Below are 26,437 nucleotides of genomic sequence, written 5' to 3'. Positions count from 1 at the left end.
TGCCCTTCCTTATCTCTTTTGCTTAGATCAATTTTTGTTTTTGCTTGATCTGAGATGAGGATGGCTACCCCTGATTTTTTGACTTCACCTGAAGCATAGTAGATTCTGCTCCAGCCTTTTACCTTTACTCTATATATATCACCCTGCTTGAAGTGTGTTTCCTGTAAACAACATATTGTAGGATTCTTGCTTTTAATCTAGTCTGCTAACTGCTTCCTCTTTATGGGGGAGTTTACCCCATTCACATTTATGGTTAAAATTACTAATTCTGTATTACCTGCCATCTTGTTAACCCCTGTTTATGCTTTTCTTCTTTCCTTCCCCCTTACCCCCCTCCCCAGTATTAAACTTGTGAGCATCATTTGCTTCTCACAGCTCTCCCTTTTTAGGATCCTTCCCCCCACCTTAGAGTTCCTCCCCCTTTCTTACCCCTTTTCCTCACAATTTCTGTATTCCCTTCCACTTAGCTTACTCTTCCCTTTTCACTTTTCCCCTCCCACAACATAACTGATACGGTTTTGCATGACTGAACATGTATAAACTATATCAATTTGGGGAGCTAAGGGAAGGAGAGAGAATTTGGGACTCAAAAACAATTTTTAATGAATTTAAAAAATTTTTTACATGTGGGAAAAAATAAATTACTTAAAAAAAGATGCTTTTATTAGCAACTTAGAATAATCACTCAGTAGGTCTCACTTAGCTTACATTTTCTCATTTTATTTTTGCAACTCCAAAAGGTAGAATGAGTTGGTGGTAGGCAACTATGTTCATTTTAAAGGTAGGAACTGAGGTTTAGAAACATTAAGTGACTTAGTCAAAGTCACACAGATAGTAACACCATAGATACACAAAGTCAGTGTGTTTAGGGGGGACGCTTAAACGCAGGTCTTCCTGAATTGAGGGCCAGTTTTCTATCTTCTAGACTTCCTCTACTGTTTGTAGCAAACTCCGTAGGAAAAAAAATTCTAGGGGACATCCGAAAGAAGTATTGTTAATTTCTCTTTAAGAGCACAACGAAAAACAAAGTGTAGGCACTTAATGTACATACTACAAATTCCAGCATACAAGGGGACAAAAAAAGACCACACCTCCCAGAATCCACCACGCATTGCCCCGGCCTCCGTGTCATTCTGGGAATTGTAGTTCTCCAGTCAATCTCTTGCTTCCAGGGCGGTGGTTGCCTTCCCAGGTTGTGTAAATTCGGAGCGATTTCTCTGGCTTTCGGAGGGCTGCGAACTTGGCGGCGAGCTCCTCCTCGCATCAGAAAGGTGGCTCATTTGGGACTTTTTTGAGATCTCAAAGGCCCCGCCTTTCCGTCCCACGAGCAACCGCGGGCCAGCGAAGCTGCTTGTCCCTTGGCGCTGGCCGTAGCCGACGCCCATCCCTCTTTGTGTGATCGGGAAAACCAAGGAACCGGCTAGAGCCGCTGAGGCCGAAAGCGCCGGGGCAGCAAAGGAGACAAGACCCATTTCCGAGCGAGTCGCGGTCAGGCAGGCGGGCTGTCCCCGTTCCGCCCCAGCGTCAGGTGGGTCGGCCTTTCCCTCCCGCATCCCCCTCCCTCCCGAGCCCATGGCTTAGGCCGGAAGAAAGCCGCCCGCTTGCCTGCACGGGGTCACCGCTGTCAGTCGGGCCTGCAGGGCGTGGGCCCCGGGCTGCCTTTAGGAGGAGGGCGGCATCGCCCCGGGATCCGCCCGCGTCTCCCCTGGCCTGGGACTGCCCTTCGGGAGCAGGGCCCCGGGATGGCCGGGCTTCCGGAGCTGCACCCCGGGACACTCGCGCCCCTTCTTTCCCCTCCAAGCCGGGCTTCGGCCCCGCCTCTTTTCCTATAAAAGCTCCGGGAGGGCGCCTGCAGCCCCGGCTGCTCCTTGAACTTCCCAAAGTCCGGGATCCTCCTGGATCCGCCCCGCTGACCTCATTATTCCTGTAGGGGATGGCGGAGTCCTAGTTGGGCTTGTCGGTGAATGGCAGCCGCTTCCGGCAGCTAAAATAACCACCGTCCCCCAAGGCGCTTGGACGGGGAGCGCCTGGTGGGCGAGCTCCGCGCTCCGCTTTTTGTACCGCGTCTCCTACACAACCGGTCCTTTCTTAGATGCACACCGGCGCCCGTAGTTCCTAATAGCTGCCTATGTTAAAGGGTCCTAACCTTGGGGTCGAGAGCCCGAGTCGTTTGCCTTTTAAAGTAGAACTTTAAGTTCTTTCCCTATATTTGGTTTCCTTTATATTTCATTTTACACATTTAATTATTCTGAGAAAGGTTCCACATTGTCCCGCTTCCATAAGGATCCAGAAGCCCCTGGAACCCATCTGTGTAGTTCAGAGCTAGAGTTAGGGTGAAAACAAGTAAATATTGCTCGTGAGGTTTCTATTTTCAGTGGTGTGCAAGCGTCTCATCCTTAGTTTTGAAAAAAAAGTTAAGTCTGCTAGGGAAGTACTTTTTGTTATCTGGGGGAGTGTTTTGCAGGGAAATTTCCTTTGCCTTTTAATCAGTTCAGTTTTTTTTTTTTTTCATAACTTGGCATTTTGGTAATATAATGATAATTTTGTGTTTCTTCAGAATTTTCCCAAATACATGTTTGAAACACTTTTTCTAAAGCCATCGTTTTCAAGAGCATGAATACAGTTTTAAAGACTAGTGCGGAAAATTTGGCTGTTGTTTAAAAAATTAGTGATCTGAAGTAGAACAGTTTACTTTTATTTCAGCAAAGACCCCTTCATTTTCATTAGATAAATATTCAGCTCCTTTTGAAGCCCTGCTTGTACAACATTTTCCTGCCTTAATAGAATCCTTCTTGTGTTTATTAAATAATCTTTGTTCAGCGCATTTTGCTAAGTCTGGGACTGAAAGAGAAACCACAACACTTCTCTCCCTTCATTCCTTTGAGAAGGTTCAATGTAAAATCAAAAAAAAGCAGGTACTGAATAATTGGAGCTGAACGGCAGCTAAGAGGGTGAGGAAAGGCTTCCAGCTGCAGTGGCACATGAGCTGAGCCTGATGGAGGCTGTGGTTTCTAGATGTGGAAGAGAGAGGAGTCGCATTTCAGGTTTGAAAGACAGCAGTCTGTCATAAGGGAACAAGCAAGTAGGCCAGTTTGGTTGGGATGCTCTCTCTACTCGTGTTAAGGGAGTAATTTACAATAAAGCTAGAAATGCCTGGATCTAGATTGTGACTTGCCCAGGGTCACACATCTAGAAAGTGTTAAGTGTCTGAGACCAGATTTGAACTCAGGTCCTCCTGACTTCAAGGCTGGCGCTCTGTCCACTACACCATCTAGCTGTCCCGGAGTCTTGTTTTTCTCTAGAGGCAATAGGGAGCCACTGAATTTTCTTGATCAGGAGAGCAACACATTGAGATTATGCTTTAGGAAGATTATTTTGGCAGCTATGTGAAAGATAGATTGAAAAGGAGAAATACTGAAAGCCTTCAAATGATAGCCTCTTGCTTTAATCCAAGTGAAAGATAATAAAGTTCTAAAAAAGGACAGAAGCCATGTGAATAAAAAGAAGGGAATAAATGTGAAATGCTGTAGTAGTAGAATTGAAATGACCTAGCCGTTGATTGTATATGAGGGGTGAAGGACAGGGATGGAAATAAGGATGATTAGGAAAATGGTACCCCAATAAAATAGGGAAGTTGAGAGAACAATTGAGTTTTAGAAGTTTAGCTTTGCATGTTATCTTGAAGATGGCTTCTTGCCCATCTCAGTTGATGTTTAAGAAAGCAATTTATTTTCATTTGTCCTTATAAAAATAATACTTGCTAGCAATTTTTGCATTTTAAGGAATTTTTTGTTGCTATTCAGTTCAGCAATTAAATGAATCAGTCAGTCAATAATCATTTACCATGTTCCAGGTACTGTGCTTAAGTCTAGGGATACCAGTAATGCCCCAAAATGCTCTCCCAAGTAGCCTAATGAGGAAACAATATACAAACAACTATGTACAAAGACGATATATGCAATATAAATTGGAGATAATCAGCAGAGGGAAGACACTTGCATTGAGGGGAAGCGGGGAGGTCTTCTTCTAGAAGATGGGATTTTAAGGTGAGACTTGAAAGAAGGATGAGAAAGAGGGGTAGAATATCAGCATCAGAAATAGCCAGTAAAAATGCAGTACTGTCTTATCTGATAAACAAAAAGGAGACCAGCATCGCTGTATCCCAGAGTACATGGGTGAATAAGGTATAAGAAGCCTGGAAATGTATGTGTTTGGGGGAAGGAGATTGTTTGACTAGAGGTCTGAACACATTAGGTCTGGACAAGTCGATTTGAGGACCATTAGCCAGAGAGATAACAGTGACCATCAGGGATGATCATCCCAAGGGAAATGTTGAAATAACCAAGTGAAATAATATAGAGGAAGAAAAGAGGATCCAGAGCTCTGGGGAACAGTGAAGGGAGACCTAGATGGACACCCAGCAAAGGAGACTGAGGAGAGGTCAGATAGATAGAAGGTGAGAATAATGTCTTGGAAGCGTAGAGAGGAGAGAGGATCAAGGAGAAAAATATGATTGAGAGTGTCAGTTAATTTAAGTATTTATGAAGCAGCTTTGGTGTGTAAGGTCAGGACCAGTTATTGGGTGGGAAGGAGAGAAGGGAGAAGAGAAGAATTCCTATCCTCACATAGTTTGCCATCTAATAGGAAAGGTATGCTACAAGGTTGAATATAGTGAATCAAAAAAATTTAAGGAGAAAGTGACCATTTTAAAATGGAGACATGGTATAGTAAGAAAATGGTTAGACTGGAGTTGAGAGAACTCTTGTTTAAATGAGAACTGCGCTACTTAATGTATGTGATCTTGGACAAGCTCCTATGCCTTGTGTGCCTCAGTTAACTCCTCAGTAAAGGGAGGACGGCAGATTAGATAACCTTTTTTCCCCCAGTCATCAAGAATTTACTAAGTCCTCAGTATCTTCCAGAAACTGGGCTGAGAACTAAGGATATATATATTTTTTTAAGGTAAAAATGAATAAATAAATTAGTCCCTCTTCTCAAAGAGCTTACTGTTTAATGGACAGTAATTTAATTGCAATACAAGCAGTATTTTTTTCTGGCTTAAGTTTCTCCTGCTACTGCCTTAGTATCTACATTTCCATATTAGCAGAACGATTCTTCAAACCACTCAAAAGCAGAGTTTTGCCACTCTACACAGAATATAGTCTTTCTTCCCCCCCCCCCCCTCCCATTCATTTTGTTCCATCCTGGAGCTCACCTTACTTGCTTCAATAGATTCCTCTTTTGGTTAAGATGTGTATTATTACACTTTCTAGGACTGTTCCCCCTTTTTGTTTTTTCTTCTCTAATCTACCACTCATACCCATCTATCTCTTTTCCCTCCTCTCCTCCCCCCTTTACTAGGTAGACACAATGCAGAGTTGTGTAAATCACTCTGGGATGCTATATATAATACTTATTATGTTTCTCTTTCCACCATATACTGATTATGGTGAGAAGTTATTTAGATCAGTTTAAAATTGCTAAGTTCCAAGTGATTTCATAGGGGCCCATCCTTAGCATGATAGAAACAGTCTTCTGAGCTTACTACATATGCAATGAAAAATAGTAGAAGCCTATAATGGGAACTGTAAATAGGAACAAAAACAAGGTTGTCCAATTTTACTACTTTGTAAAATAGTTTTAGAAATGTGTCCTATGTTAATAAGACATGTCAAAATCGGTGTGAAAAACCATATATGATTGGGAGGGATATCCAAGGAACTTGACAAAAAATAGATTTGTTTTACAGGCTAGAAAAATCTAATGAGTCCTCACAACATCCTCTTTTTTATCGTCCTTCACATGGTTTTGGGGAACCCAAATTGTATCAAGGTCTCATGCCAAATAAGCCAAACGTTGTTTTTCTTTACCTTTTTCCTCCGTGCACCATGTTTTAAATGATTGTTTCAGTGTCATTTTAAATGTTTTCTTGTGACATGTACTGACAACAGAAACCAAGACATACTATTAAAAAATATATTGCTCATAGTAATGACAAAAAATGAACATTTAAGTATTAACAAAAAAGAAATTACAATTTTTCCCCCAAGAAATAAAAGATTTTGCTATCTCCAAGCATTCCTCATCTTTTTGGACTTTGCACATAATATTCTCCACAAGCTTCCTGTATATGTCTCACTTCATACTAATAATCAGAAGGTGAATGAATAAAATTATCCCTGTGATTGTCATCTACCAAAAAATTTTATATAATACTAACATACACATGAGAAATACCTTGTTGGAAATGAACCTTTAGGGCTCTTAATGGGCAAACCTTTTTTCCCTCCTGATTAGTAAACACAGCATAAACTTCTGTTCTTTGCTACTCTCAATACAAAATAATTTGAGAGGGAAGGCAATAGCAATTGAAGAATTCAGAAAAGGCTTCACTTAGAGAAGATGGCATTTGCAATGTATCTTGAAGAAAAAAGGATTCTAGAAGGCATTGGGGACAGTCAATGCAAAGGTATGGAGACAGGAACTAGGGTGTTATTTGTGAGAAACGGTCAGTTTGGTTGGATCACAGTGAAGGAGGAGGAATTACGTTCCTTGAGGATGCAAGAATAGTTTATATTGCTTTAACAACTTTTAAAATGGAGTTTACTTTTTATATTAGAGACAAAAGAGAACCATTGGAGCTGAAAAGGGAAGGACTATGATCATGTCTATGCTTAAGGAAAATCATTTTGACAGCAGGGCATGTAGAATAAACAACAGAAATGAAAGTTGAAAGACCTAGAATCTAAACAGGAGTTTAATGCCACAATTTAAGCAAGAAGAAATTATAACAGACTAACTAGAGTCTTATCTGAGGCAGTGAAAAGAAAAGGTCCAGTGAGAGGTGTTTTATAGATAAAAGAGCAAGATTTGACAACTTATTGAATAAATGGGGTGACAGAAAGTGAGGCATTGAGAATATGCTTGGATTATTGAGAGATTGGAGTGATGGTGGTGGTTTGCATAAAAATAATTGTTAGGAGACTGAAGCTGGATATGTATATCTGTGAATTATTTGTGTACTTAAATCCTTGGGAGATGATGAGGTTATTGAGAGATTGTAAAGAAAGAAGATTAAAGAGCCCAAGACAGAATCTTGGGGAATGCCTATAATGAGGAGTCCCTTAAGTTCTAAATCCAGGATTCTACAATCAAAGAAGGATTCATGGATAAAGAATCATCTAAGCTTTGGAAATGAAGGCAGTATTTCCTAGGCATTGTGAAATGTAAAAGAAGTAGAAAGGGTACATTCTGTACAAATGCATTGAGGTGGAGATAGGGAAAAGGAATCAAGAGAAAGCTAAATATCTAGTTTGGTTGGAACATAGAGTATGAAAAAAAGAAGTAGCAGGGTGAAATAAAGCTACAAAGAAGTCAGAGTGAAAGGACTTAAATGCTAGTTATATTTTATTCTCTCTACACAATTAGGAGTACATAAATGATGTGGGCAGACCAGTGCATTAGAAAGGTTACTTTGGAAATTATATGAAAGCTTGATTAAAGGCAAAGGTACCAGTTCAGGAAATATTTATTTATTAAGTTCCCAAAAAGTGTTCAGGTACTGTGCTAGATGCGGGGGAAATAAAAATATTAAATTGTCCCTGCTCTCAAGGGCCTTCTCATTCTATCAGGGGAAACAATGTGATCAAATACTTATATTTCTAAATGCAAAACTTAAAAGTACAAAGTAATTTACAAGAAGGAAAACAGTAGCAAGTGGCAAGGTCAGAATAGTCTCCCTGGAAAAGCTGACACTTGAATGGAACTTTGAAGGAGCTTAGAGTTTTATGAGATGAAGGTGAGAAAAGGGAAGTAGAAGGCTTCTAAAAATGATTAGTTCCATTTTAGCCATATTAAGGTTCAAAGTGTCCACAGGACATTGAGGCAAGTGTCAAACAGATAGTTGAAGTAGAATCAAAGAGTATGGGAAGAACCTGGACCTGAATGTACAGATTTGGAAGTTATTCTGTAAGCTGTAATTGAAGCCTTGGGAATGGATGAGTTCACTGAGAAAGTGAAAAGAAAGCCAAAAACAGAGTAATAGAGTGCAGGCACACTTAGGGGTTGGGATATCATGATCCAGCAAAGGTGAAGAGTGGTTAGGCTGGAGGAGAACCAGAAATGGCAATGTCAGAGAAGTCAAGAGAATAGAGAATATTCAGAAGGGCTTTCCATTTGCTCTCTCTCTCTCTCTCTCTCTCTCTCTCTCTCTCTCTCTCTCTCTCTCTCTCTCTCTCTCTCTCTCTCTCTCTCTCTCCTTGCCCCCCCCCCCCCCAATTTGGTCTCTTTGATGTTATAACTGTGTCATTTGTGCAGAAAAACCAAGAAAGATGATGACCAGTAACTAGAAAGTAATTGACCTTGAAGTATTTTGGTTAAAATAATGAAGAGTTAGCAATAAGAGTATAGAGAGTCAAATAGCTCTTTTTCAGAAGTTTATTTTTGCAGGTAGGAATATCTTTAGGACTATAACATGACAGATTAGTGGCATTAAAGGATAGATTAATGGATCAAGCTCTTAGAAGAGAAAAGAGAGGATAAGATCAAAGGCAGAAGAGTATGGTCAGCATTTAAGAAATTTATCTGGCCTCATGAAGCTGTCATGAAGGAGGAGACATCAGGTGAAACTATAGAGAATTTTTGAGGTGTAGAAAATATAGAAACATATACCCAGATAAGTAGACAGTTGAAAATTTTAGGAGGAAGAGAGCACTACCAACCAAGGTTGTGGAGAAAGGAATTGTGTAGCAAGTAGTATCCAAATTAAGTTTTGAAAGAAGCAATTCCAAGAGGCAATAATGAGGAAGGTGTACATTCCAGGAATGAGTGATGATTAGAGTAAAATCATCTTGATTATAAAGTGTCTGTACAAATAAATATAAAGCTGTTAAAATTTATAGAGAAACAGATAACTGGTAAAAAAATTAATCTTTGAAATTTTTTTTACTGCTAAATCACTGATAATTAGAAAAATACAAATTAAAAGAACTCTTTTGAGTTTTCTTTTAGCACTCATCAGATAGGTAAAAAGGAAAATGCAAATGTTGGAGGAATTCAGGAAAACAGGCAAACTAATAATACAAAAGCCATGATCTGGTCTAGCCATTATGGGAACCAATTTGGAACTATGCTCCAAAAGTTCTTAAACTTTATTAAATAAAAGTTGTTAGATTGCACATTATAATCAAATATTAAAGAAAGATAAGAGTGCATATGCACACCAATATTTAAATTAATCTTTTGGGATCTCTTCTGTGGGGGAAGGCTAAACAATAAATACAGTGCAATATGATTTGCTATAAGAAATTTTAGAAACTGGGAAAGAACCATGATCAAAGGCACAGTGAATTGAACAGAACTAGTAGTAGTTTATATAATGACAACATTATAAAAAAATGACTTTGAAAGATTTTAGAAATCTGATTAATACAAATGATAAAACCACAAATCTAGAGGACTGAAGAGATTACACCATTTACCTTCTGCCAGAGAAGTGAGATGTATGTATTTAGACATGGCCAAAGTAAGAATTTGTTTTGTTAGACTAAGTATAGTTACTGTGAAAATTTTAATTTTTGTTTTTGTTATTGATTGTATTGGGAAGGCAGTATGAGAGAAATAATAAATACTTTAAAAAATAAGCCTTTTTTAAAGGAAAACCATGGAGATAGGAGATGAAATATTGAATTAGAAGGGAAGCATCTTTAGGTCACTTTGATTAGAATGTGCCTAAAGGTCTTGGGGACTAGATCTGTGATTTCATTTGAATAAAGATCTGCTTCTTTCTCCCCACTCTATCCCCTAACTCTCGCTTTGCTACCATCTCAAGAACTCTGGGGCAGTTAGATGGCACAGTAGATAGAGTACCAGCCCTGAAGTCAGGAAGAATTGAATTCAGATCCAGCCTCAGACATTTAATACTAGCAGTGTGACCCTGGGGAAGTCACTTAATCTCAATTGCCTAGGCAAAAGAAAAGAAACTCCTCTTCCACCCCTGCTCTCACCCCACAGTTCCTCATTTTGGCAATTTATAGTCTTATAAAACCTGTGTAGAAAACAAAAGTATAAGTGAATCACATAACCAGTTTGTGTTAGGACTAGAACTGGAAGCCATTTCTTCCTGGCTTTGAGGCTGACTATCCACTATAGCATCCTTCCTCTCTCCCCAAAAGTGGATAATGTAAAGTAAGTCTGAACATGTAAGTGGAAGTCAAATTGTGGAGGACTTTAAAAAGAGGCTAAAGAGGTGAGGATTTTTAAAAAAAAATCCTCTTCAAAAAATAAAATAGTACATTGTTCAAATAGATATAATTTTATTTCTTGTTCATATTTATAATCTTTTTAACTGTAAGAAATTACAAGATCTTTTGCTTTTTTTGGTGAAATGTATTAAATGTGTTTCTTTTATAAATTTAATTTTAACAAAATTGTTATTGCTAGCATTCTGATTATTTTAAATAATTGTATTTTCATTAAGGTCACAACCATGTCAGACAAAAGTGAATTGAAAGCTGAATTGGAGCGAAAGAAGCAGCGATTGGCTCAAATCAGAGAGGAAAAGAAGAGAAAAGAAGAAGAAAGAAAGAAAAAGGAAGTAAGCTTGATTGTTTAAATTAAATTAATCTATTTTGAGTAACTTGCTTATTTATTTGCTTCATGATTTTATAGTATTTTGAACTATAGTAATTTTAGTTTTGTGAATCCAATTCTAGTTCTATGTCTATCTTATTTTAAACAAGTCGTGGAATTCTCAGCAGAGCTATCATTTTATCCATGTGGATGCTCTATCCAGTATTAAAAGATAACAATTCATCAATGCTTTTCAAATTCTCTTTTCCAAAAGGATCTGCCTTGTGTGCTGAAGTGTTCTCTTTCAGGTCTCTTAAACACTAGGAAACAGAAAGTGATGTATCATTTACGCTTTCTACCTTTTTACCCTTTATTCTCACTTCTTGATTGGTTCACTTCCTTTTCCCATCCTGTTTTCCTTGGAAGAACTTGTCTTTTGTGCAGTTTACTGTAATGTGCTGTAGTCCATTTATATCCACCCTGCATATTTCCATTGAACTTTGGATTACCTCTGATTTTCATTCTTTGGAGATTTGAGTATTCTCTAATTCATAGCCATAGTCACATTGTTATAATATTATTGCTGTTAAAAATATGAGATTTTGTATCAGATATTTTCTGCAGGATTGTTGAAAATGCTCACTTTGTCAAGTGCAAATCAATTTAGTTCAACAAACATTTAAGGACCTACTGTGTGTACAGTATTTGGGATACAATGACAAGAATGAAATAGGTCTTATAGCCAAGGAATTTATATTCCCCTAAGCTTCTTTCTTTCTTCTCTTTAATTCACTTTAATTCAGCTCATTATTCTTTTGTAGCTCCTGTCTAAGATTACTATCCTAAGTGACTAACTCCATGGATCTACCCAGATGGATAGTATTCTAGACAAGAGTCATTCTTCATTTATTTGGTTTTCTTGTATTCTTTTGAATAATCCAAAATTTAATATAAGAGGCCCCAGCAATATATAGTTTTTCTTCTTAGGAATCATTTGGTATCCTTTCTTTTTTTAAATATATAGAAAATTGATCCCTCAAAGCTTTGAACATTGCTTCCTCAATCATGAACATCTTTGTGTGTATGAGTGTGTGTATATTAAGCATAATCTAATTATTCTTCCCAGCTTCATTTTATTTTTTTCCCCCAAAGCAGAAATTTAATAGTATTTTTTCCAATTATATGTAAGGATAATTCCTTTTTTCATAAAAATTTTAGTTATAAATTTTCTTTTTCCTTCCCTCCTCCCTAAGATAGTAAACAATTTCATATAGGTTATATGTGCATCATGCACTCATGTAAAATATATTTCCATATTAGACATGTTGTGAAAGAAGAAACAGTTTGCAAAAAAAATTTACAGTTTGTAAAAGGAAAAACCATGAAAGAAATAAAGCGAAATAATATGATGCAATCTGCTTTAAGACTCCATCACTTCTTTCTCTGTATGTGGATCGAATTTTCTGTCATGAGCATGTTGGATAATTGTATTGTTGAGAAGAGCTAAATGAATCTTAGCTGATCATCACACAATGTTGCTGTTATTGTGTACAATGCCCTGTTTCATTGTCTTAAATATCATTTTCACTTCCCCAAGTGCATAGTAGGTACTGAGGTGTTAAAGAATATAGATATGATGGTTCTACTGTCCTGCTTGATGAAATTTAGCCATTAGAGCAGATTTGTCTTATTCTTCATCTATTTGTTTTTCTCTCAGTTTCACCTATAAATGCCCTGTCATAGGCCTTTCTCTATACTCTCCTCTCTATCTATGACCTCATCAACTCCCTTAGGTTTAATTATCATCACTATTCAGATGACTCATGGTTCTAGAAATGCAGCTCTGATCTCTCTTCTGACCTTCAGTTCTGCATAACCATTTGCTTGATTAGACATTTCAAACTGAATGTTACTGAGACATTTCAAATTCAGAATTTATATTCTGCTAAACTTCTTTCTTCCTTTTCTTTAGTTCTAGTTCAGCTCATAATTCTTCTGTAGTTCCTGTCCAAGTTTACTATACTAAGTGACTAATTCCATTGATCTACCTAGATGGATAGTATTCTGGACATGAGGTATTCTTCATTTGTTTGGTTTTCTTATATTCTTTTGAATAATCAAAAATTTAATGGAGGAGGCCCCAACAATGTATGGTTTTTCCTCTTATGAATCATTTAGTATCCTTTCTTTGTAAAACTATTTTGAAAATTGATCCCTCAATGCTTTCAACATTGTTTCCTCAATCATGAACATCTTTGTGTGTATTTTATCATAATATAACTAGTCTTCCTACTTCATTTTATTTTTTTCTTCTTTTCAAAACCACCTGTCTTCCAGACTAATATTTTTAGTGAAGATATCACTGTTCTTCCAGTTTACTGGGTTTTTAAACTTGGTATTATCCTCAGCTTCTTTCCTCACATATCTGATCAATTTCCAATATTTTCATTCCTCCCTTCATGACGTTTCTTGAGCCTAGCCCTTTCCCTTTATACATATACGCCATGACCTTATTTCAGGCTTTCACCACCTCTTACCTAAATTATTGTAACAACTTTCTAATTGTTCTCTTTGCCTTAAGTTTCTCCCTACTTCTCCTCTCTCTTTTCTCTCTTCTTCCTGCACACTGCTATCAAAATGATTTTCTCTAAGCATCCATCTGACCATATCATTTACCTACTCAATTCCTGTGGTTTACTAATACCTTAATAAGATAAAATGTAAACTACTCTTTTCAGCTTTAAAGCCATATATAGTCTAATCTTACATTACCTTTCTGCCCTTAATGAACATTCATTTCCTTCCCTCACTCTGTAATCTAGCCACACCTATTTCTCTCTATTTCTCACAAATAACACTCTTATCTCCTGTATATAGTACCTTTGCATTGACTTTTACCAAAGCCTAGAATATATTCTCTTCTTACTTCTACCTGCTTGAATTGCTTTCTTCCCTAAATATGTTGCTCAAGTATCTTTTTCTACATGAGTCCTTTCTTAATCCTCTCCCTCTCACATTAACTTGTTTTTACATATAAGTATAAATCCTTTTTATTTATTTGCATTTATTCTTTTTTCATTTATTCTACATAACTTTTTTTTTCCTCTCCCAGTTATAATATAAACTTCTTGTGAGTAAGAATTGTATTTTTATCTTTAAGGCCTAACAAAAGTGCCTGGCACATAGCAAGCAGTTGATAAATGCTTGTTGATTGATTGATTGATTGATTGATTGATTGATGTTCTGGGGTGGTTGAATGTCAGAACAAACTTCCAATTCATTTTTTTATTCCATTTATTTTTGCTGTCTTACAAAGTACAAATGCTCCATCATCCCCTGTTGTAACATTTTGAAAATGAGTTTATATTCTAAAGTGGTATTGCCTTTGATTTTTGTGTCTTTCTGTCTGGCACATGATTAAAATGTTTGCTGACTAAGGCTTTTTCTGAGCTCTTTTGGCCTTTTTGTTTGAGCAATTGCTTTATATCATTTAAATTTCTCTAAAAATGATGATAGCCTATGTCAGTATCTTTTCCTTTATCCATTTTCTCCAGTAACTTGTTTCAATGGGTCAGACTGAAGTTTTGTAATTATTATCTTTTCATCCTTATTCTGGTTTGGTGTTGATTTTGATATTTTCTCTAGCAGATGGATAGTCTGCATACAGACATTTGATTCAGAAATGGCTTTTACATGAACAAATAATTATTTTCTATTTGTTAAGATACAGTTGCATTCTTTTTTTTATATTGATATTCAGTGTTCATCATATCCAGGACCATGATGCACATGCTTTTTCATAATCAAAAAGCCTTTATTTCTTAATCCTGAAACAATTTTCCAACTTTTTTTGCCTTCTTCTTCTTCTGTGCATTTTCAGTTGAAATCATGGAGCAACTTTGTGTATGTTTATGTTGATTTGATTTAGAGACTTTTGTATTCTTCATAAAATTTCCCAGCAATAGATCTTGCTGCATAAATCTCTTGGAATTTCTGATGAGCTGTTTATGAGTATCCAAAGGCCATGATGAATCTTGTTTCTTTGGGGCATTGAGGTCCATAAATTAAATTCAGCAAACATTATGTGTTTGTTATATATACTATCCAATACTGTAATAGATGTTGGAAATAAAAAATAAATAAAAATGAAAAAGAAATTGTTCTTTTGCATAGGGAACTTAAATTGTGGATGGTAGCAAAAGGGGTTAAAACTAATTCTGTCTGCTCTCAACTTGAACCTAGGAGCCATGCTTCCATTTAACTGCAACTCCTTATGGTTTCATTTATGATGAAAATATCCTTTTGACTTGATTTACATCCGTCAACAATATGTCAAATTATTGGCCATTAAATAACTCACAGACTACTAACAGTTAATATTTGTAGATTAAAAAGCTGTGTGATTTTTAACATCCTCTTTCCCCACTTCTCACCATCACTCAAAGGAGGCCACCCAGGACTAAAGATCCAATTTTATTGTTATTTGTTTCATGGATTGTTGTGACTAAAGAATTTATCATGTAATATCCAGGTTACAGAATTCTTAGTTTTGCTGATTCTTGAAGAGTATATGCACAATCTATTGCCGGGACTACTATTGAAACTTTTCCATCATGGTAGAACTTGTCAAAGTCCTTCACAGTTTTCAAGAGCCCATGTCTTGGTGAGATATTAATTAGCAGAAGGCTTTTGGAACAACAGTCTTATTATATACTTTTGTATATGTGAGATTTCACAGACTTAAAATAGGTAATAATTATTAATTTTTCCAAATGGATTCTTTCCATAAGGAAAGGGCTCAAAGATAGCCTTTCTTTAATTGGCAAACTTAGTTATGAAAGTTGAGTTCGCATGCAATTTCCCACAAAACAATGTACATTTGCCTTGTATTAACATATTCAACCTGCAAAGTATAAATAAATGTTAATCCAGCTAATTTGAGCTGTGAAGCAATTTATCTCATCTTAATACTAATATTTTATTAATTTAAGATGCTAATAATTTGATAGTAGGAGCCTAATAAGTGACATAGCAACCATATTCCGAATGTTATAGTGAGTTTTTGGGTTTTTTTAAATAGCTTTTTATTTACAAGATATATACATGGCTAATTTTACAGCATTGACCATTGCCAAGCCTTTTGTTCCAATTTTTCCCCTCCTTCCCCTCACCCCCTCCCCCAGATGGCAGGTTGACCAGTACATATTATATATGTTAAAGTATAAATTAAATACTATTGATTTGGTTCATCTCATTGTTGAAGACAGCCATGTCCACCAGAATTGATCATCATATAGTTTTGTTGTTGAAGTATATAATATCTCTTGGTCCTGCTCATTTCACTCAGCATCAGTTCATGTAAGTCTCTCCAGGCCTTTCTGAAATCATCCTGCTGGTCATTTCTTTTGGAACAATAATATTCCATGCTACTTATATACCACAATTTATTCAGCCATTCCCCAATTGATGGGCATCCATTCAGTTTCCAGTTTCTGGCATATAGTGAGTTTTTGATAGAGGATACAAATTTATTTCTTACTGATGAAGAAGGTGCTAGATATGTAGAAAAGCCCTAGCAATATGAATTTATATGTATTGCAATGAAATGTACTTTTTTATCACTGTGTTTATTTAATGGGAAGCATTTTTTAGACAAATGGGCATAAACTAGCATATTATAACAGAAGTATATTCAAAAATGAATTTCTATGGTACATTTGTTCATTTATTGTTTCATTGGCATGAAATCTCCTTTCATAGATGCTCCATTGTGGTTTTTCATCTTGTGGGATTTTTGTCCATTTTTTTCCCCCTTAAGTCCTTCATGTATTAGCCATTACTTCCTGTTTCTTTGCCAAGGGCATTGGAAAAATTAGGAGCACAAATAAATGTTCTCCAATACTAGTCACTCTATTCATGGTATATATATTGAAGTAATTCTTGCATCTAGCACAATTTTCTGTGTTATGTTATAAGCTGGTTGGAGTTTTAAGCCAGTTACTTGATTAAATAATGAGCAACTGCCAGAATCATGATGCAGACTTGGAAGAACTATCCCAGAATATCATCTATAGGATTAATCTTTCCAAAGATGACAGATGGCCAATTATTGCTTTCTAGTTTTCAAGGATGATCTTGTTATGATTGGCATCTAATTTTCTAGGACTGTCTGTAATATGATTGGCATCCAATTGAGAGTTTGTGAAACATGTTCATAGAATTAATTTAATGGGATTAAACCATGAATTGGTGATGATATACATATTCATGTAAAGGGGATAGAATATAAGACTAGCTAATAATTTCGTTGGTAAAATAAGCTCAGATGGTTCTTGATGGATTTCTTTAAATTTATATCAGTAGGATTTGAATGAATTTGAACAATCTTTCCAATTTCCTGAACAGTTTTCTGAAACTGTTCCCCTCTGTGTATAATGTCCTGTGGCCAAAATGGAAGACTCATTGTCTCTTGTATATGTGCTGTCCCATCCTAGCTTCCTTCAGTGCCTTTGCTTTCACTGACACCACATCCCTCACCTCCTCTTTCTTTGTATCTTTCCTGGGTGGTTTGCACATTAGAATTTGAGGGTCACCTCCCTACTGGAGACTTTTTTTGAGCTCTACAGTTGTTGAGCATTCTGAAATTACTTTGTAAAAGATTAAACATGTTAAACATCAGATTTAAATTTGATGAGCCTATTTATTTTTTATCATTGGAGGAGAGTTCTCTATAAATCTTTTCTTCTTATCTTTAGTTTTTACCATCCACTAGCTTCTTCCTTTCTACCTATAACATACCCAAGACTCTTAACACCCTGGAAAAAAAGAAAAATACTCCCTACATTTCATATCCTCTCTCCATTCATTCTAATATCTATTCTCTGGTTTCACAACCAAGTTTCTAAAAGAAGCTCTTTATGCCTGCTGCCTCCATTCTACTTCTTTCACTTCTCACCCTTTTCATTATTCACCTGAAACTGCTCTCTCCAAAGTTAGCAATAATCTCTTAATTGCGAAATCTGAAACCTTTCCTCAGACTTTATGCTTAAACTATTGTGACCACTCTTTGCTGGGTACAGTATCTTCTTTGAATTTTCATCACAAAGTTCTCTCTTGGTTCTTATGTCATGATCAACCATGATAGACTTAGTTCTTCTTAGCCATGCAGTGATCCAAGATAATTCCAATATATTAGAGATAGAATATGTCATCTGCATTCAGAGAGAAAATATGGAAACTGAATGCAGTTGGAATCATACCATTTTTGCCTTTTTTATTTGTTTGTTTTTTCTTTCACATGCTTTTTTCCCTTTTGCTCTGATTTTTTCTTTCACAACATAATATGAAAAATATTTAAAATGATTGAATATTGAAAACTATCTTTATGTAATTGGAAAAATAAAATACTATTAAAATGAAAAGGATACCCTCAGTATGTACATAAACTATTCTTATAAAGAGGAGATGAGAAAAGTAGGCAGATTACTTTCTGTGTAATAATATAGCTCACACCACAAGTAAGTTATGTGTTGGAATTTCCCTCTTTTTGAGTTACCTTGAAAATTGATTCCTGAGTGCCTAATATGTCACATCTGGCATTTCTTCTGTATTTGGTTAGATCCAATCATTCATCTTGACTTTATTTTCATTGTCATTTTTATTTGCTTATAGAACACAACATGTATCGAGGTGGTCACAAGAAAGCAGATTACTGACTTGTGGTCCTATATTAGGTATGGTCCCTAGTAACTTTTATGAAAGGGCATGTACAGTAGTCAAACAGGTTAAGAAACTATAGCAAGGGGGCAGCTAGGTGGCGCAGTGGATAGAGCACCAACCCTGAATTCAGGAGGACCCGAGTTCAAATCTGATCTCAGACACTTAACACTTCCTAGCTGTGTGACCCTGGGCAAGTCACTTAACCCCAGCCTCAGGAAAACAAAAACAAAAACAAAAAAACCCAAACTATAGCAAATGGCATATTTTCTACATAACTGGAAGAAATAGCTATTAAAAAGATCATAAATTTATTTCACAGGATTGTCATGAGAAAAGTACTTTGTAAAAATGTTAAAGTAAGTCATAAATTAAATAATTATCACCACCATTTTTTATTTGTTTTGTTCACTTTTATAGGAAAGTGTGCATTTAAAGGGAGTTTATTTTCTTCTAATAAGTAATTTAAAAATCACACACTTTTTGGATTCTGAATCAATATTTTAGATTGTTGGTAATCTAAACTGAAGCTTCTTAAACTGTGGGTTGCAACCCTATATGGGATAACATAACAATGTGAGGATTGTCTATGCTTGATTTGTACGTTTATTTTATATACTTTTATACTTGGGGCCACATAAAAATTTCTTGGGTGGAAAGGGTTGCAAAGGGAAAAAAGTTTAAGAAGCTTTGGTTTAAAGTGATTCTTAGCATCCTTTTCTGCAGCTTTGATACCATCATTGCATGTGTGAAAGATAATTGTCCAGGATTGAGAAGTAGTTTGAATTTTTATTTTATCTGTTACTAGAGCCCAGCGGTTTATTACTTAATAGCCACCATCCTACTGAGTCATTTGATATCCTGGCCAATCCCCAGATATGAGAGTCTTTTTAATTTGGTTGAGTAAGCAAGAACTTGTGCCCCGCTTACATCATATTGTCTTCTCCTTGGACTAATTTCCCCCCCACGGGAAGTTCTAAGTGTCTCACATCACAAGTAAGTTATGTATTGTTGGGTTTTTTTTCTTTTTAAATTTAGACTGATCAGAAGAAAGAAGCAGTTGCTCCAGTTCAGGAAGAAACTGACCTTGAAAAAAAGAGGAGAGAAGCAGAAGCATTATTGCAGAGCATGGGGCTGACACCGGAATCTCCTTTGGGTGAGAGTAGAAATATGTCCCTATATTCCAAATAGTGTGTTTAGCTTAGTTAAAAAATGAGACTGCCAAGAGAATAAATGGGTTTGGGTTATAGGGTACATTTTCTCTGTGTTTGTCTTTTAGGAGCATTAATCTTGTGCACCATTTATTTGGAATTGTCTTCATGTATTAAAATGTATCCAACACATGTATATCTAGGCAAGTGTTCAAAGTATTGCGGTCTTAATTATATTTATCATCATTTACTGACTCACTACTTCATTATGTCAACTTTTCTAGTTAAATTAGGCTGAGTGTTGCATCAAAATGCCTGAGATTTTGCCTACCTGAAAGTAGAGGAAGGTTATAATGGATTGATTTTTTTGACAGTTTTCATCTTCAAAAAAAATAGAAATAGAGAGATATTTAAAGTTCCACCTGATAAAGGGAGATTATACAGAGGTTGTATCTCTTGGGACAGTGATTTCACTGGTTTGTTTGTTCTTTTTCTGGGTTATTCAAAGCTGAAGTAGACCTAAGCAATAAAAATTCTGAAATGGTAGTAAGTATTCCTGAGGAAAACTTGGTCACGCTATTGTGAAAAAGCATATTTGAAATATTTTTTATTGCATTGTGTTGGTACAGAGGTATATTGGTTGTGCTACAAAGTAATTTAGACATACGTGGCTCCAACTCTGTAAAGGCTTACAATTTTGTTTTGCATTTGGAATAACTCCAATGATGACATTTTCAGCAAGTCTAGTTATCCTTCAAATCTTCATCTCTGGCTGGTTGACCTTGATTCCCTGAGTTGCCTAAAAGTGATTTTCAAAATAATGTCATTGTTTGGTCATTTATATGCCTGATTAGAACTGATGAATCTTAAAAATTAACAGGAAAATGAGTTTCATGTACTGAACTCTTGATATATTTTAGTCCCTAGGCTCTATGCTAGGTACATACTATTGCCAAGTCAGTATGATAAAGAAATTCTTATGGTGTTCTATGGAATCTGGCTGTAGCCAAGAACAAAATCAATTTCCTTAAGGTAACTAATTCCCCGCTGTATTAGGAAAATGCCTACCCTAAGCTAAACTATTATTTAGAGATTATAGAAAGAATTATAAAATGCTTTGGCCAGATAAAACAGAGGTGAGAAACTTCTGGCTTAATTTTATATGGCCAATGAGATAAATAGCAAAAGCTGAGGAATTTGTATGCCTATAGTTGCAAAAATGCAATATGACTTTAAAGCTATTGAGGTGATATCCCAAACAAGCCTCAGGACTAGGTATTACCATATGAAAATTTCTGCCTCTCTGTTTTTTGTATTTGTAGGCATAAATGTTCCTTAATGTCTCCGTCTTTTGGCTTTTTTACATTTCTTATTTATCTTCTGCTAAAATGTTAATGGATGGAAATACAAAATTGGACAGTATGAACAGGAAATTGGCCTCAGCCAGAAAGACCTGGGTTTAAGACATTCCTTTGCAGTCCTGAGCAAATCACTTAATTTCCTAAGCAACTCTTTTAAGACAATACATTTCAGAAACTGCTTATCTATATTGGTAGAGAAAGTTTTCTTCACTGGAAGTTCCTTATTCCAATGAAATTATAGGTGTATTTCTCCCACTCTTACCCCCAATTTTAAAAAATAATAATAAAGATTGAGATGATAAGTAAAATAGCTTATTTCAACTCTACTCAGGTTGAGATAAACTAGTTTCAGAAGCTTTGCTAGGCTCTCCAAATATAAATTCTGTATCACGTTCTTCCAAAATGTGTGCATGTTATATTGTCTCTACAGAATAGGTGCTTTAGGACCTGTTTCATTTTTGTCTTTATACCCCTGTGCCTAGTATACTACCTAGCCCTTATTAAGTACTTAGGAAATACTTATTTGATTGATTAAAATTAAGGATATAAAGATAGCTTAAATATACTATAGAAAATAAAGATTAATGTTTGTTCTAGATTCTTTTGAGATTTTTTGATAAAGAAATAAAAGTATGTTTTATTCTGAAGATGAGAATGAAGTCTTAGAATAGAGTGCAGTGATTCTTATTCATTCTAAGATTATCAGATTGTTAAAAAGAATATTATAAAGACTGTTTTTGTAAATATATGTCTTCAGTATACCATGCAAGCATGGTTTGGAGGTTAGCATACAGTATGTACTTTGGAGAGTCATTATCGGTGTCTTTCTTCATATCCTCCTAAAGTATGTCTGTAACAACTTGTATAACTGTTTTTCTAGAAGGGGGAAGAGAAATGGCTGGCAATAGCTATTTTAGGTATGTATGATCAGAGGATGATTTTAACCTTATTCTCTATTGCTTAAAGGACTTTTACATGTAGACTCCATAAATGATTATTTAATTGAATTCTACATCCTCTCTAGGATTATACTCCGAATTAATATGCCATAATCGTGTGTTCATGGTGGAGAGTCAAGTGACCATTTCATCTTTATTCTTGGCCATTACTGAAAATTTCTTAAATAGCCGGGAGAGGTACCCTCTGTTTGCCTCAATGCTTTACACACAGAGGTTAAAGAACTATCCTTTTTTTCTTTTTGTAGGAGCTCTGCAGACAATCCTTGATGACAAAGACTTTATGCTTTATGTCATCTAAATTTCATATGAGTAAGATAATCTCTGGCCTTTCATCTTTCAGCGTACCTAGAATATTTAAGAAAATTAATTTTATTTTAATGTGCAACTGGGAAAAAAGAAACTGTGGAAAATGAATATATTAGAATTATTACCATAGTATTTACATTTCTCTTCATATAGAGATGTATCTAGAAGGAAATATGAATACAAATTATTTAGATCTTTTTCTAACCAGAGTTGTTTGGTTTTAGTGTTGTAAAAGGGGAGGGGTGTATATGAACCCAAAGAATTAGTTAAGTGATGATTACAGTTTAAGGTCCTCAATAAATGGAGGAAAAATGCCAGCATATTTTGTGATGCATAATTATTTAAATAGATGATTATAGTTAGTAAAATTTTGGGAGTAAAGTGCTAATTCCTTTTCTTTACATTTTCAATTTTTATCGAATTTTCTGTGATTCACAGTTCACAAGAGAGGATATAACCACAGTATATGTGATACATAATAAGACCCTATTCTAACTTAAAATATACCCTGTAAGCCAGTTTGAGTCAATTAAAATTAAGTACCAAATATATTTGAAGTACTATTCTACATTAAGGCATCAAGAATAGTGGGGAAAGGAGTGGGAGCTAAATTGAATATTGAAGGAAGAGATTTTTTTCTATTCACATTCTGGCAGTGCAGTAGCCTATGCAGATGTGCCAACCGAAAACTAAGAGCCTGCCCTCAGATTGCTCCCAGTATAAAGAATGAATCAACATGCAAACAACTGTATGCCTACAAGATGTATAAAGTGTAAATGGGAGGTAATTTCAAAGGGAAGCCATTAAAGTGGGAAGAGAAGAAATGGAAAAGGCCTCTTAGAGAAAGGAGAACTGGCTACCCATTTTGTCACCAGGTTATATTATTATTTATGAATTGTTTGAAAAAGCAAATTTTTTCCCTATTGATGTATTTGGGAAATTTTTCAGAGGACCATTTTTTAATTGCTATTTCTCCAAATGACTAAGCCTAATTTTTTTTTTTTTTTTTTTTGCTCAGATACATATTATTTACCATTTTGTGGAGTAGCTACTTAGCAATTATCCATTTTTTATCAGAGCAAGTTATTCTCTTGCAAAGTCTCTCAGAATAAGTCATGGAATGCCATATTATCTTTGAAATTTTTCAGCTGTGATTAAGCAAGCAGATTCTAAAACACCTCCCCCTCATGAATGTAAGAAAATCTTAATTTATGTGATGACATTCAAAAAGATATAACAACTTTTAGTTAACAAAGAAATATTTTATCTTTTCATGAGTAAAATTAAGCCTTTTCATTATCTAGACCAGCAGATTTAATTATTTCTAATGCAAATGTTCTTAACCACAGTTATGTTTGCTGGACTATCAGTGGTTACAAAGGAAGTAAAAGATTGGATGATTGTATACTTGCCCAAGGGGCTTAACATTTAAATAGGGGGGAGTAAATATGTGCATATAAAACACAAGCCACAGTCACACATAAACATACATAAATCTGTCATAGTTGTCCTGAGATAGGAGTGTTAGAACACTGAATAATTAGAAAGAACACAGAGATGGAAAACCCTTTATCTTTATTTTTCATAGCTCATTTTAATTATATTTACTCTACGATTATTTTATATAGTTAGCTTCCCAAAATGAAAATTTCAATTATATATATATTTTTTTATTTATTTATTTTTTTTAAGCATATAACTATAACAAATAAACAAAGGCTGGGGACCTAGAGAAAGCCAAATAGAACATTTTCCTTATCACCAGAATCTTTATTATAGAACAATGTTTCATATTTTTCAAAGCATGAAGACTCCTTAGCAAAAAAAAAAAAAAAAAAAATTAAGGCCCCCTTCAATGAACAAAGTTTTACTGGATTGAACAAATAGTTATACAATACGTGTTTTAATTGGGCTCATCCTTGATAACTAACATCTATTACGAATTAAAATGGAAATGGTAAATTCTGTTACAGAACATTTATCCATGGATAAATTTTGATGAGGTTACTGAAATTTTCATGAACTTATTCCAGGGAGGCTTCGTTGAAGAATTAATGTTTTTCTGAGTTTATAAAGTAGAAAAGAAACATGGAATATTTAGTGAGAGTAGATGATGAGTCATATTTAAAGATAAGAAAGGCTATCTGGGCCTACTTTTCTTTTGGAGTTTAGAGGTTCAACATAATTGTTGACTTTTTTTTTTTTTTTTTTTTTTACCCAGAAGCAGTCTAAGAACTGTTGCTTTAAATTTTCCTTACTATTCCTTAACAGGCTAATAGGCAGCTATGTTATATTTTATTCCTGAATGGTTTAAGGCCGAAGCTGAACTAGTCTCCAATGTCAAGTCATGTCAAGTGCACAAGCATTTATAGATCAATCACCTAACTAAGTACCAGGCACTGTGTTAAATGCTGGGAATACAAAGAAAGGCAAAAACAGGACCTGTTCTCAAGGTGCTTGTGGTCTAATGGGAGAAACAGCTAATGCAAACAAGAGCTATACAGGATAAATTGGAGATAATTGACAGAGTGAAGATGCTAGTATTAAAAAGATTTGGGATTTTAGCTGGGACTTAAAAGAAGAAGCCAGGAAGCAAAGATGAAGAGAGAGAGAGAATGTAGGAAAGAACCCCCACTTAATTGACTAACTTGGTTACTCAGAAAGAGATCTCACCACATCCTACCTGTGAAGAGTTACTTTTGACTAAACAATTACATTATGGTTCTTTAACACAAGCAAATACCTTGCTTAGATTTTTTTTAATGATAAGAAACTTAGATTATATTTATACACATAAAGTTAAGTTAATGTTACCATTTGTTTTGGGCCAGTTTGGGTTGTTACATATCAGACGGAAATTAATTTAAGTGATCTGAGGCTTTATTTTATTAGAGGGATCATGTTGTAATGTTTATTCTTATCTCTGATACCTCTAGTTCTTATCTCAAAAGCTGAATTTAAATAGTGCCCTATCTCTCCCTGCTAGACCAATTGGACTAGACACTCCTAAATCATAATTTAGGATAAATTTCTAAATCTTGTCTAATTAACCTGTGTATCTTCCTGAGTATCAAATATATTTTCTAGTTTTATGAAAGTTGAGACTTCCATATAGTTTAAGTAACAGCTTATTAAAATCTGGAAATCCAGAAATGATAGCATTTTTTTACATCCACTTTTTTTTTCTTGTTAGTCCTCAGATTTGCTACCTCTTGTAGCTAGCTTTGTAGAATTCTTTTTTTTCTTTATGTAAAGTTTCTTTATTGCAAGGTTATACTGATGAATATTTATTATTTCAACAGTAAAAGTGGTCTTAATTTAAGATCCTGAGACCATTATGGAAACTCATAGTGATCTTCTTTTCCATTAATTATATTATTTCAGCAGAATGGTGGTGGTGGTGATATATATATTTCTACCAAATTAATGATGTTCTTTTGAACCTAATTTTTTGTAGTCATTGAGAACTGAAATCACTATACATTTATTATATTGAAAGAAAATGTCCTACTGTACTCACTGTGAAGAATTACATGAAAAATATTCATATCTTATCTTTAAAAATATTCCTTGTAAATATAAAAGTAACTTTAGAGATGATTCTTCTTTAGAAATCCAAGATAAATATTTTTAAAATTGTGCCATTAGGGTTGGTTAAACCCTGAAAAAAAGGTTATTGAAAGAAGAAACAGTTTTTTACTTCAACTAGGCCAGGTCACATAAGAACTCACAAATTTCAGTGAATAAAGAAAGGGATCAGAAATACGCCCAGAGTAAACATAGGGGAATGTGATGTGACCCTTTCTCATTTCAGACAACATTACCTTCTTCTTTGGAGCTAGTCTGGATTTCTTTCTTAATATCCAGCATCTCACACCATGCTGTATTCCTGCAGACTCCAGTGATATTTGAAGTCCTCTAGTATAGTAGTTGGCTTGGTAGGCTAATTATAGAAATTCCGGTAGCTGTTTTGTATTTGCTTGTACCCAAGACTATATAGTTTAGATCCTCAATTTTCTGATACATGCTGTTTTGAAGATAGTATATTGAAACATTTAACAGTTTAAAATGTATAAGTGACTTTATTATTCTTAGATACCTTAACTTTGGAAGAAATACTCAAATAGTATTTCTCTGGTTACTTCACTTATAACTAAAAAAGGTGCTTTCATTTAAGGAGAATATTACAATGAAGTGGCCATTTAATATAAACTCAGTTTAAAACATATTAATATTGCATATTGAAATATTATCTGAAAGATACTTGAGCTCTGGGACCGTCGTGGTATAATTTAACCAGAAGATGGCAGCGATGATCCTCCTGTGCTACCTGCAATAATAATTGTGAAGTATTATTAAATTCATTTGCTTGTAT

At 35.1% G+C, this 26,437-nt stretch overlaps 1 protein-coding gene across 2 annotated transcripts in view; it reads left to right on the top strand.

Annotated features, from left to right (window-relative positions):
- The first annotated feature begins 1,383 nt into the window (after positions 1 to 1,383).
- The window catches only part of DYNC1I2 (dynein cytoplasmic 1 intermediate chain 2), a 62,336-nt gene continuing 37,282 nt past the window's right edge, over positions 1,384 to 26,437 (top strand). The window contains exons 1-3 of one of the 2 annotated variants that reach the window (XM_074303132.1): positions 1,384 to 1,528; positions 10,478 to 10,594; positions 19,324 to 19,441. In XM_074303132.1, the coding sequence (XP_074159233.1) occupies positions 10,487 to 10,594; positions 19,324 to 19,441 (226 nt within the window). In that variant the 5' untranslated portion in view covers positions 1,384 to 1,528; positions 10,478 to 10,486. The remainder of the gene's footprint in view (positions 1,529 to 10,477; positions 10,595 to 19,323; positions 19,442 to 26,437) is intronic. The other variant, XM_074303130.1, reaches the window with a different exon arrangement.

This window comes from Sminthopsis crassicaudata, chromosome 3, assembly GCF_048593235.1.
Source record: "Sminthopsis crassicaudata isolate SCR6 chromosome 3, ASM4859323v1, whole genome shotgun sequence".
Taxonomy (NCBI): Eukaryota; Metazoa; Chordata; class Mammalia; order Dasyuromorphia; family Dasyuridae; genus Sminthopsis; species Sminthopsis crassicaudata.
The sequence above is the reverse complement of the archived record's forward strand: the minus strand, read 5'-3'. Positions and strand labels throughout refer to the sequence as shown.